Source organism: Calypte anna, chromosome 4, assembly GCF_003957555.1.
Source record: "Calypte anna isolate BGI_N300 chromosome 4, bCalAnn1_v1.p, whole genome shotgun sequence".
NCBI classification, from domain to species: Eukaryota; Metazoa; Chordata; class Aves; order Apodiformes; family Trochilidae; genus Calypte; species Calypte anna.
The window spans coordinates 4876823-4890257 of NC_044247.1; the positions used below are offsets into that span (position 1 = coordinate 4876823).

Genomic DNA, 13435 nt, shown 5'->3' on the forward strand with positions numbered 1-13435 from the left:
GCAGGAAGACTGCTGGGTCTTGAATGAACTTGGTACATCTCTCAGACCAGACAAAAAGTGTGGTTGCCTCTTTGTGCCAGGAAATGCCCTGGGGCTGGTCCCCAGCTGGGGCAGAGGGAGCAGAGTTCTTGCTGTGTGATGCTCAGACAGCCCCTACCCAGTGCAGGAGGTGATGGCATCACCCCTCTCCAGCCAGGTCCCTGCTGTGGCTGCAGAGGCAGCTGCATTCCAGCACAAAACCCTTCATTCTTCTGCTTCCCTGTGCCCAGTCTGCTGCTGCTGGGGTGGAAGGAAGCCTCAGGCACTGCCAGTGACAGTGACCAGATGGACACCAGCTCTGGAAAGCCCTGCATGGAGGCCCCTGCTCACCAGGGCAGAGCACTGCTTCTGCTGTCTGCTTTTCAGGCACAGCTGGGCTTGTCACTACAGACATGATTGGAAGATTGTAGGCATGATTGTAGACATTCTAGAGCAGTACAGGATGTTGGTCTTCCCCTTCTGCTTTTCTTGACCCTACTGCAAATCTCTGAGCCCAGTTGCTAATTGAGATCTCTCATGCTGAAGCTTGGTTTCAGCCTGCTGGTTTCTGGAGATGGCTCTGTCTGAGAGGCCCGGGCAGCTCACTGTATTTTGGGGACTCTGGGACAAGGAGGTCTCTTGCTTGCATTTCTGACAGCAGTCATGATTGGAGGCTTTTTGGGGGGGATGGGTAGAAATAGTTGTATGAGCTTTGCAGGTCATGTTCCTTAGTGGGGTTGGACTTCTGGATGGGCTTCAGCAGATTTTCTGATGTCCTAGATGGCAACCTGTGGTATGAATGTCCATGGAACCTCTGCTTTCTGCCCTGCTGCTGGTGTTTGTGGCTTTTGTAAGAGGATAAAACTTTTCTATCCCGATGTGATGACAATTTGATAATGAACCTGAAAGTTGTTAGAGGAGGGGATAAATGAGCATACATGAGTACATCCCCAAAACAAGTGACAGCAAAATTCACATTGCTCTAGGAAACTTGTTGAAAAATAGGTCCTTGATTCATTCCCACAAATAATTCTGGGCTCAAAATTCTGGCAGAATTTCTAGTGAGACTGTCTGGGCTGGAGGCCACTGTGTTGCCTCATGCCCCTGCCCATCTGAGAGCTCTGTGGGTGTAATTAAATGATGTATTTTCTAATCTATGCATTCCTCTTGTGAAGTTTCCCTCAGCATTTTTCAAGGGAAGGGTCAACATGTGTGCTGCTCTCTGCTACGAGATCCTGAAGTGCTGCACTTCCAAGGTGTCCTCCACGAGGAATGAAGCCTCTGCTCTTCTCTATCTCCTGATGAGAAACAACTTTGAGTTCACCAAAAGGAGAACATTTCTGAGAACACATCTCCAGGTCAGTGACTGCAGCAAGGGTAGAGAGCAGGATGCCTCATACTTCATTAACAGATACTTCAATATAGCTGTGTCACATCGTGTCTGCAGAGGATCTTGTCCTTGTTACATGGACATGAAGCCTCTTGATTTCCAGACTTTGCCTAATTCCTGTTGCCAGTGACTGGCCCAGGACCCTGTGTGTAGGATGCACTGCTACCAAGTACTACAAGCTGTTAAGGTTTTGGAATCTTAAGACACAAGGTGTATCTCTGCCCTGAAGGTTGGCAGAGCTGGGGTGGAAGGGGTGGCAAGGGGAACTGTCTTTGAGGAAGGAGAAGGGATTTTTCTGAAGCTGCTTTTGCAGCATTGTGGTTTTGAAGCAAATTTAGATACCTGAGGGCATAGATGAACACTGCCTGGGTTGTAATGAATCACAGAAGAAGGTAATTAATGTACAAATGGGGATTTGTATTGTGATTGCTATATTGTTAATTCTGTGAAGCTGCAGTTCAGCAAAGCAGTTTGATCCTCTGGAGAGTGTTTGTCCTTGGGGCATGTGACAGCAAAGCCACAACAACACCCATTGCTTATGTTGTGGGAAGGACCTGTTTTCCTAGGAGCATTTTACATAACTATGACAGTAAAACTCTATTTGGGCTACTTTAAATGAAATTCCTACACTTGTCCTAACAGATAATAATTGCAGTCAGCCAGTTAATAGCAGATGTGGCACTCAGCGGTGGGACAAGGTTTCAGGACTCCTTGCTCATAATTAACAACTTTGCAAACAGTGACAGGCCTATGAAGGTAAGTTGGAGGTGTTAAATCACAGCATGTGCTATCAGCCATTAATGCAAGACATGGAAATCATGTTTAAGTGGAAGGCTAATGATAAGAACTATGATTTATAGGCTGTATTTGCTCAGTAAACAAGTATTGTGGCAGCTGCATGGGGAGGTCATGTTCTGCCTGAGGTCTCACCCCAAGAGGAGGCAGCTCTGCAGTTCAGGTTACACTTTGCAATGTGTGTGCTGCTTGCCAGGGTGTCCAAAGAGCTTTGCAAGATTTTCCAGCTTTGAGAAGAGTGACAAGGGAGGGTTTGGTACTTCTGTTGCCTGAAGGCAATAATTAACAGCAATTCATTTTGATTAATTGAGTGTCAATAATATTAGAAAGCACTCTTTCATGACATTAATGGTTGTATTTCTTTGTAAAATTAATTATCTGTCTTTGCACTAGAATTAATAACTTTTATCCAAGCCACTGAACAATATATCATCACCGCAGCTTGCTCCATTGCACACAGGGTATCTGCCAAGGTAGGATAGAAGAAAACAGGAAGTATTTTTACAGTTCTGTGGTTTTCCTATGGCCTAAAGGTGTAATGGCAACCTCAGATAGGTATTGAACTGTGCTATAACAGTTATAGTTAGGATGTACCTGGCAAAACGCAGTTCTCTTCTGTACATTGGTTTAATAAGGGTTTCATTGAACCATATTTTGCTGATCATGTTTTATATCACGAGACCATTATGTATTATAAGTTTATGTATTACAAGTGCAAGAGTACAAGATACGTTTCAGTACACTGGAGAGGATGCCATGCACATCCACAGAGATAGCAGCAGGAGCCTGAAGAGAGGTAATGTGAGACAGGCTTATCATGGAGTAGAGAAAGATGGGGAGGGACCTAACAACTGCTTTCCACTACTGAAAGGGAGTTTATAGAGATGAGGAGATCAGGCTTTTCTCAGAAGTGTGGAGTGGCAGGACAAAAGTCACAAGGAAAATTTCAACGTCAGTTAAAGAAAAAATAATTTCCCAATAACATGGGGCATCCTGGGACAGAGCCCAGAAAGGAGATGGGGTTTCTGTTCTTGAGTATTATAAAACTTGGCTGGATGAGCCTTGCTCAAACTAGATGATGGCCCTGCTGTGATCAGGGCATCAGATTGGAGCCTGTGTTTTTTTCTCTATAACATTCCTGTGGTGGGAAGCTCCTCAAATGCCTTTGCTGCTTTAGGAATTAAAAGAGTGACCACATCAGAGACCAGCAAGCCAGATGTTGAATGACATGAAAAATACTCCAGGCATGGCTTATGGTCCCATGCTGAGACATGAGCATCCACTTCTGTCTCACTCACACACCAGCTCCTCCAGATGTCCCAGTACCTTCCCTTGCTGTACAGGGAACAACCAACCTGGCATCCTGCCCCTGACCAGCAGGGATTGGCCCTCTGCACACCCAGCTTGAAATGCCTCTAATTGCATGTGAAATGCTCTACACTGTATGCAGTGGGAGTTCAAAAAGCAAAAGCTACAGCTAGTCCTGTCTCCTGTGTTCTCAGGGTTTTCAGGTTGGCAGTAAGTGGAGTGTTGGCTGAAAGGGTCTTTCTTTAGCAAGGCCTGGAACACCAGTTGTTTTCCTGTATTTGCTTCTAACCAGCTCTGGTTCTTGTCAGGCAACTGCTTTTCCTTCCGAAGTCAAAGATTTGACGAAGAGAATCCGTACAGTGCTTATGGCTACTGCACAAATGAAAGAACATGAGAAGGATCCAGAAATGTTGATAGATCTGCAATACAGTTTAGCCAAATCGTATGCAAGTACCCCAGAGCTCCGGAAAACATGGCTGGACAGTATGGCCAAGATACATGTGAAAAATGGAGACTTTTCAGAGGTAATTCATGTCATTAAAGACACGTTGCACAAGACAGAGGTATAGATGACATTTTAATTTTCTCTTTGTGCTTTGCAGGCAGCCATGTGTTATGTTCATGTAGCAGCCCTCGTTGCAGAGTTTCTGCACAGAAAAAGTAAGTGTGGGAGGCACAAGGGAGATGAGGCAGTGATGGGGTTTGAGGGACATCAGAATTTGGTTAAAGTTTGTCTTGATTTGGTAAATGACTGTTTCTGAAAGAAGCTGAAAACTGGAAAAAGAATTATTCAGTGGATAAATCTAGAAGAAGATGAGTATTTTTAAGGGATTGTCATACAGAGACATTTACTAGGTTGGCCAGGTCTGCTTAGACTGTCATGTTGTCATGTTGCTGGGTCAAGTAATGACAATAAATCATATCTTGATTTAAATATTGGGTTATATTTTACATTTGGAAATACATCACAGGGGAAGCCCATGTTAAAAACTGGCTGTTAGTATGTTCATCAGGAGAATCACTATAGGCAGTGCAGAAAACTCAAAAAAACCAGTCAGAATTCAGTCAAAAAAGACACCGTTGCCTAACTTATACAAATATGTAAAGAACAACCAGAAAAAAAAAAGAGTGTTTTGGTTTAATGAAGAACAGGAAGGAAGGAAGGACAGACTTGTGTGTTCCTAAGTACCACTGCTTTGCACGTTTTCTTTTAACTATCTGTGCCATGGTTGATATATTGGCCCCAATTTTTTTCTCATTTCCATGTAAGGGAGGAATTGTTGAAATGGATACTTAACATTTCAGAAAGTTAAGGCTGCATAAAATCTGATAACATGTGTTGCCTCAGCTGGAAAGGTTTTTAGTGCCTTGCTCAGGGGGCTTAGAGTCCCTCCAAATTCTGTACATTGTGTTGCCTAAGTGGGAAAAATCAGGACTTGTTTTTCTGATCTATATTTCACGAGGCTGCAGAGGGGAGAGTACTGAAAGTTGGCAATTCTTTTTTTCTACCCTGGAGTCTTCTCACCACAACCAGTGGTAAAGGAGAACTTCTGAAAAAGAAGAGGAACAAATCCAGAAAAATATTAAGTGAATGCATTGGGTTATCTTTTTCTCTGGCAAGGCTGGAAAGGGTTCAGTAAAGGCTGACTACTCAGAGTTTTGGGGTACATAAAGAACTGTACTTTCTACTAGGAGTGTACAATCCTGTTTATCTACTACCTAGTTCTCCAGCATTCAGCAGTAGCTTTTTCCTGGCCATCTCCTGTGCAAAAATAGCCTCTGTGCTTCTCTCCTGACTTTCAGTTGGTTGCAGCCTGTTAGGTTGGTCAAAGAAGACTTCCACTGAGCACACTGAGAACTCTGTTGTGCTTGACATTATTTAGTAGATAGTAGGAATGACTCCTATGGCAAATGGCTGAGGATGTTCTGATGTGTTCAGTCTCATATAGCAAATCAGTAACAAAAATGGGAATTGGGTCCCCTGCTGCTTGTGGGACTTTACTAACAGCTAGATTGCTTCCCTGGCCATTGAAGCATGGCACATTTCAGATGCATTATTCCACTAATCCATTGGCTTTCTTCTGTTACAGAACTCTTCCCCAGTGGATGCACTGCCTTCAGGAAAATCACTCCCAACATTGATGAGGAAGGTGCAATGAAAGATGATGGTGGGATGATGGATGTGCATTATAGTGAGGTGAGGTCCTTTAGTACACACTACAGGATATTTGGTAGCTGAACAGGATTTAGTTTTTGAGTTCATTCATGTGAGCTCTAACAAACTGTATTTGTTAACTGACACCTGTAAAGAATCCTGTTGCATGGCAATTTCCCAAGAGAAATCTGCATTGAAGGATTTTCTGTGTATTAATTCAGAGAGGTAAAACTGATGTAAGTTCTTGGTCCCTTTGAAAGGCTTTTCTAGCAGACTGAAAAAATTACACCACAGCCTTTGCCTGCCACATCTGCAAATGCAAATTCTACCAGCACCGGGCAGTGCAGCTTCATATTTCCAAGGAGGAACAGAATGGAAGTGAGAGGTCAGCTTAGGTTCTTCTTGAGTTAGGGTTGTGCTGCAGGACACCCCCTTAGCAGAACAATCCAGAAACCATAGCACAGCACTGGGGAAGTGGGTAGGTCCTTCCATTAGCCATGGAAATTACTTCTGCACCAGCCCTGTATAACTGCATTGGCTGGGCCATGTGGGTGAGCTAGGTAGCCCTGCAGACCCACTGCCCAATTGCAAGCCTAGTCTTGAGGATCCTTAGCTTCACATCCAACAGCTATTGCACACATGGTCCTTGGATGTGTTTCTTAGACATAAACCTCTGACATTCAGGGCTGTCACCTCCATGTCCTCACAGAGTTTTGGCATTGTCCTGGGGAAGCAGCTAAATAACAAAGACATACGTGCTGGCTGCTGTGCTAATGATTTATTAAGAATGAATGAACTTCTGAAAAATAACTTGTCTTTGGTTTGTTTCCCAAAAACTTTGTAATACCTTCAGAAAAGCCAGGGACACACAGGATTTAAACTTATGTAACTATGGCTACATATACTGAGGCCTGTTAAACTATCTGAAGTTAAAATGGTTTTCTCCTCTAACTCTGACTGTTATTAACAATACCCATTTGGCTGCTCTCAAGGAAGTACTGGTGGAGCTGCTGGAGCAATGTGTGGATGGCCTGTGGAAAGCAGAGCGTTATGAAACAATTTCTGAAGTTTCCAAACTGATCATTCCTATCTATGAAAAGCGGCGTGAATTCGAGGTAGGCTTTCCACTACCAGGTAATTTCCTAGACCACTAATAAAAACATGAAGCTATTTTACTGTTGAAGTTACGAGTTTATGAATTGGTGTCTGTAAAGCACACACTGTGATCCATTGCTAGTCATCAAACAAATCAGAAAAAGAAATGATCTGGTAATTGCTGGAGCTGAAGACATGGAAGACTCATGCTTGGTGAGTTGTTCCCACCTTCCTTCTCTTATAATAAAGCTGTCATCCCATATGCTCATCAAAGCTAGATTCTTTTTGAGACTTGACCATTTTAAGGGTTAAAAACAGCATGAGAACTGTTCAAAGAAAGGATTAGATCTGCAGGTAATTGAGTCAGAAGTGGAGAGGCAGGAAGGAAGCAGTTACCAGCCCTCCACCTTACTCCTTCACAGCACCTCCTACACTGCAGCAAGGCTGCTGCTCCACTGCTGAACAACACTCCTCTTACCCTCCCTCTCTCATGACACTCCCAGAACAGCATTCAACTACATAATTGAAGCTCAAGGAAACCATTATCTCTTGTTTTTTACCATAAAGATGGGTAAAGTACTCAGAGCTGCTCTACCCTTAAAGGCTCAGTGAGGGAAGAGGCAGTAGGCTCAGCATTTTCTCAGAGGGTCATGAAGTGATTGCATGCTTAGCTTTTGGACCCAAAGCTAAGCATGTGCTTAAGACTGAGGTTTGTTCAAAGAAAACTGCATGAGTGCAACCTCTGTAGAAATTCAAGTCTGAATTCTCCAAAGGTCTCTGTCTGGTTATCACAGTAGTTACCAGTGTTAGCTGGAGTTCTCTGCTTGCAAAATTCTGCTTTAATGATGTCAAGATTTGATTTCCAGAAACTAACTCAGCTGTACAGAACCCTTCATGGAGCATATGCAAAGATATTAGAAGTAATGCACTCAAGGAAGAGGCTTCTGGGAACCTTTTTCAGAGTGGCCTTTTATGGACAAGTAAGTAAATACCCAGGCTCACCAGCTACCCCTTACCAGGTGTCCTGGCCCCTAAAGCTGCTGCTCTGTCAGACCTGAAGCTGAAAATCCTGTTAGCTGCTTTGGTGCATCCACTCAGACTGTTCATGTGGCTCTGTTATCAGGGCTTCTCCAATACATGTGTCTTTCTGATCCTTCTGTATGTCTTGTTTTTGTGGTTTTTCTCCTGCTTGCTTCTTTCCAACCTTCCTAAACTTCAGCTCCAAGCCAAGCCCCTCTTCCACTTGGTATAGATTTGTCATGTTCATACTCAAGCCTTTGTGCTCACCAGTGACCAGTTTGTGTTCACTGGGGAATCTTTTTCACAATTTATGAAGGAACCTATTAAACAGGCCAAGTCCAGTCAGGCTTCATGCAAGCCATAGCCTTCTAAACCTTCTTGATTTCCTGAAGTGTTAGTAGAAAGTTCTTTTCAAAGTAGCAAATCTAAAATAGTTTTCCAAGTGAAGAAACCCAACTATTTCTCACTACTTGTTTGTGATTAATGCCAGACATTCTTTGAAGAAGAGGATGGGAAGGAATACATCTATAAAGAACCCAAGTTAACAGGCCTCTCGGAGATCTCCTTCAGACTTCTTAAACTTTATGGAGAAAAATTTGGGTCTGAGAATGTAAAAATTATCCAGGATTCTAACAAGGTAAGAGATAACATCATGAACAAGGTAACAAATTGCTATTAGCAGTCAACATCTGGGCCACATACAAGAGAGTGCACTTAGGAGTGTGACAAAACTAGCAATTTTGTTCTGATACTATTCAGGAACTGGTACTGCAGTGTTCTAAAGAAGGATGAGCTTTGCTCTGTGGAACTGAAAATGGGAGAGAACAGAGCATCCTTCCTTTCTGCCAGTAGGGATGGATGAGTGAGCCCCTGTCTTCCCCCCTCTTACAAGCACCTTGCTTCCAACTGGCCCCCACATATCCTCATGTTCCTGTGTGGATATGTTGCACAGCTTGAGAAGTTTTAATGCTGATCTGGCTCCCAGATGGAAATAAATTAATTGGGAATTATGAATGGGAAATCACAATTCCTATCTCACTGAGCCTTGTTGCAAGGAGTTAGAAGCCAGCATAGAGGAGCAGATGACTGGAAGCAGAGTTGCATGTTGCTTTGGCACTGCAAGTCTAAAAGAAAATCTTTTGTGTTCTTGCAGCCATAGCTCCTTTTTCCTATGGAGTATCCATTTATGCACCCTGCAAGGGCTGTTCACACCCTTTGGTTGCAATTGTGGAGATGTTTGGGTTGCTAAAGAGAGTGCTGGCAATCCCAAATCTTGCTTTGTCTGCAGATTTGCATGTTACAGCATATTAATATGAGTGCTACTCATGGCCTGGAAGATATATGGTCATATTAGGAGGACTAAGTAGCTTACATATGTGCTGCACTGATGGATAAGGTGATATGGCTACCTATTCCAGATGCAACTTTTTAGGAAGCAGATAAGGTATTTCTTGTGCCACAACTCCTTGTTTTGTGTGTGTGGATAATCTAGAGATCACAGCTGAGGTCAAAGGGAGTTTTGTGTGTCATTCACCTGGATGTTAAGGGGCTGGGTCATCAAGGAATTGGTTTCAATCAGATTCCTGTCAGCAAATTAAACAATTTTAAGTTAAGTTATTAGCCTTTTTTCGTCTAGTGACTAATCCTCCTATTTTACAGGTCAACATTAAAGACCTTGATCCTAAGTATGCCTATATTCAAGTGACTTATGTGAAGCCCTACTTTGAAGACAAAGAAATTGCTGAAAGAAAGACTGAATTTGAAAGAAATCATAACATCAACAGATTTGTATTTGAAACTCCTTATACTTTATCTGGAAAAAAACATGGCAGTGTGGAAGAGCAGTGTAAAAAAAGGACCATTCTGACTAGTAAGTACAACCATCTGACCATGAGACAGAATGCCTCAGCTGTTACTTTAGCTCATAAAAATATCTCAGAAGAGATACCAGAAATTCTCTCAGCTACTTAATCAGAATTGTAAAGTAATATTCTGGTTTCAAGGAGGAATTTACCTATGTGCAGATTTTTGCAGATTAATAAATTGTGCTGGTAAAATTGTAGCCTTGCTTGGGATTTCACACACACCAAGTAAAACCCTTAGGCAAGAATCTGCTTGTGTGTGCTCTATGAAGTGTGCTCCTACTTGCTGCATGACTTCTCAATCTATACATTTCTTTTGCTCTTTCTTCTAGCTTTGAACTCCTTTCCATATGTAAAGAAGAGAATTCCAGTCAATTACGAACACCAGGTTAATTTAAAACCAATTGATGTTGCTACTGATGAAGTAAAGGATAAGACAGCAGAGCTGCAAAAGCTTTGCTCTGCCAGTGATGTGGACATGATCCAGCTGCAGCTGAAATTGCAAGGCTGTGTTTCTGTGCAGGTGAGGCTGGGGGTCTGCTCAAAATTACAGCTACATTTACACCTCAGAATGAGTCAGCTTTTCAAAATGCAAGACATTTACTTTCCAGAAATCATTAACTACCTCGTTTGCAGCACTGAAGCCATCAACCTGCCAGTAGAGCTTGCTCTGCTGCATCCCGTGGTACATTGCAGGTGTTTCATGGTAATTAGGATTTTATCCAGTGACAAATCCCTGTGGAATTACAGTTTTGCTGGCAAAGAGTAAATGGTGAAATATATATAATTCTTGAAGATTGTGCCATAAATACCAAGCACATATGGAATTATTGTGAGCCTGACTACTCAAGCAGAATAGATTTATCTTAAGCCTCAGACCATACTGCTTTTCCAACTGGAAATAGGAATTAAGTATGAGGAAACAGATTACACCTCTCTTTTAGATCTCCATTTCTCTTTTAGTCTTAAAAAACGTAGACAGAAAAACTAATACTCTATTTTGAAACTTCAGGTGCCTCCTGTGACATTAGTAATGCAGATGTGGTGGCATTCAAGTAAATTCAAATAACTTTTGTAAAACAAACAAGCAAAAAAATTCCCTTCATAACTGCCTTTAGCTACTCAACAATAGCAGCATAAATGATTTCTTGCTTCTTTGCTTCCAGGTTAATGCTGGCCCCTTGGCCTATGCCAGAGCTTTCCTAAGTGACAGCCACTCCAGCAAATATCCTACTAAGAAGGTGAACGAGTTAAAAGAACTTTTCAGGTAGGATTTCTAAAGCAATTAAAACCTAGCCAGCAGCTGGAACATGATACTTGCTTTTCTTATATTTTTCTCCATCTCTAAAATGCTGAATGTTCAGATGGGCCATATAAAGATCCGGGTCTCACAGGCTCATGGGTGCTCAGGCATATGAAAAAATCCAATGTAGTGATGTATGTCAAGGGTTTCTAAACTCAGAGCTATGATTTCCATGCAGAGATGTACCTGAATGGCCCCTTCAGTGGTTTGTGTGGGTATTGGAGGTTATTTTGTGAAGAAAGTATGTTTGCAAACCAGAGGTCTGACAGTCCTCAGTTCAGGGAGCTTTCATATCATGCATTTTTTCCCAATCTTTCCAAATGGATTTTTTTTACTACATAATTATGTCTCAAAGGAGCTCCAGGAGAAAGCCCAATCCCTGTGTTGCCTCATCCACTATGCCAGGGATGCTCCTAGAACCTGACATGCCCCAAACACAGGAAAGAAATAGGGAAAAAGATATTTGGCTGTTTGGTTGTTTGCTTTGTAGAAGACTGGGCTGTTATAATGGCCAAAGTTCATTCTTTTCCTCCCCAGAAAGTTTATCCAAGCCTGTGGAATTGCTCTGGAGCTCAACGAGCGCCTCATTAAGGAGGATCAGCTGGAGTACCATGAGGGACTGAAATCAAACTTTCGGGATATGGTGAAGGAGCTTTCTGACATCATCCATGAACAGGCATGTACTGCATGTCAGGGAGGTGGCTCTCTGCGTGGAAACAGCTAATGATGAAAACTTATGGAAAACTGATTTAAAACTTGATCACCCTTCATGTTATTTAACTAGCTGTAAAAAAAGGCAAGGAACTGAATGTGAAAAGCAAATGATACACAGAGGTGTATCCACACAGGTGGATTCCTGGTCATTGAAAGTCTCAACATGGTGTTGGTATACAGGGTGCTTCAAGAGGGAGTCTTGACACACACCAGTAGTTTCCTGGCTGCCATGGTCATCAGAAATCCTGTGCCATGTTTTGACTCATTTTTTTCTACAGTAACTCTTCTTTCTGCTCATCTTGTGATGAGTCACAGGTTGAAATTTTCTGGAAAAATTTCCATTTTCTCAGTTACATCCAGCTTGTTTGGGGTTTTTTTACTTTTTCTGCAAAGGATGATGTTTACAAGCCCTGTTCATTATGGTTGTACAACATCATGCTGACTTGAACTTCTCTATTACCATCAAGTGACTTAAGTGTGTAACAGATTAAACCTAATGGAACATATTTTCTGCAGAATTACTCAGTGAAATATAAAAGTATTTTACATTAATTTAAGGCTCTTATTGCAAATACCATATAATTTTCTAAATATTGTCAGTGCCTCACAGCAGAAGCACTTAGTTGGGCACTTAGTTTGAGATGTCAGGGCAGATGGGTAACTCACTGAGTCAGCCTGTGACCTTTTAAGTTCTTTTAAGTTTAGGAAATGTAAATGCAAAAAATTGATGAACTACAGCTGAACAGGTACAGGAAGCCTTGGAGAGTGGCAGAAAAGTGGATGTCAAGAAACTGTTTGTGATGAGCACTGATCTCAGCTACACTGATGTCAATTCAGTCAAACTTGTTGACTGGTGGAACCCCAGGGTGAAAACCAAATACCCAGCCAGCTCTAGAGCTGCTCTACCAGTGAAAGTAGAGCCTGTGCTCTAAGACTGTTTTTCAGGTTATAAAGTGTAAAGTCTTGCCACATGGTGCAGATTTAGGGAGTGTTTGCTGTATTTAGCTGTCTGTACTCCCCAGGTTTATGAAAAAAAAGACATTAGAATTCTGTCACTTCTGAGATACAATGAGGAACTGTTAGAGAGGGAATTGTTTCTTCCCTATAATGGGTAGTTGTAACAAAAAACTATCTGGTAATACACAGAATATGTGGATAAATGAATGCTACAGAAATTGCTAAATTACTCTTCTTTCTTATTTCTTCATTATGCTGCCTTTGCGAAACAGCTTTGAGGACAAGGTTAGATACCTCTTTGGCATCCCCTTTTAAACAGCTTGATTATTAAAAGGAACTGATACTTCTACTGATTTTGTGACAATTTTGCTTTGTCTAGATCTACCATGAAGATACAATGCATTTGCCATGGATGCACGACTCCCTACATGTCTTCTGTGCAATCAGTGGAACATCTGGTGATGGGAGTTACTGCTCACTCAGACCCACTGCTGAAATCTGAATATATCAGTCAGATTTTACAGACCTTCAGAGCTTTCTCAGGAATACTTGGAACTGTGCAAAGGATGTTTAAAAAAATCCACGCTGAACAAATATTCAATTTATTTTTTGTTTTTCACAAACAAAGTTGCCATGCTTTCAAACAGGGTGCTTGCTTATTTTGCTGAGCAACATTGAAAGTGCCTGGACATTGCACCACTGTGCTTCTTTTCTACTATTTTTTTTTTAAGCTAAACTTAGAACAGGACATGGAGAAGCAGTTACTGAAGTATGTTTTGATTTGCTAGACTATGAATTGAGATGTTAACAGTACCGTG

General features: G+C 41.9%; 1 protein-coding gene across 2 annotated transcripts in view; it reads left to right on the forward strand.

Moving 5' to 3' along the window:
* DOCK11 (dedicator of cytokinesis 11) overlaps positions 1 to 13136 on the forward strand; it is a 73442-nt gene extending 60306 nt beyond the window's left edge. For both annotated transcript variants that reach the window (XM_030448857.1, XM_030448858.1), the window contains 13 exons: positions 1194 to 1376; positions 2051 to 2164; positions 3820 to 4035; positions 4114 to 4171; positions 5602 to 5708; positions 6659 to 6781; positions 7628 to 7741; positions 8272 to 8418; positions 9441 to 9651; positions 9976 to 10166; positions 10810 to 10910; positions 11484 to 11622; positions 12997 to 13136. In XM_030448857.1, coding sequence (XP_030304717.1) covers positions 1194 to 1376; positions 2051 to 2164; positions 3820 to 4035; positions 4114 to 4171; positions 5602 to 5708; positions 6659 to 6781; positions 7628 to 7741; positions 8272 to 8418; positions 9441 to 9651; positions 9976 to 10166; positions 10810 to 10910; positions 11484 to 11622; positions 12997 to 13119 — 1827 coding nt within the window. In that variant the 3' untranslated portion in view covers positions 13120 to 13136. The remainder of the gene's footprint in view (positions 1 to 1193; positions 1377 to 2050; positions 2165 to 3819; positions 4036 to 4113; positions 4172 to 5601; positions 5709 to 6658; positions 6782 to 7627; positions 7742 to 8271; positions 8419 to 9440; positions 9652 to 9975; positions 10167 to 10809; positions 10911 to 11483; positions 11623 to 12996) is intronic.
* The last annotated feature ends 299 nt before the right edge of the window (positions 13137 to 13435 follow it).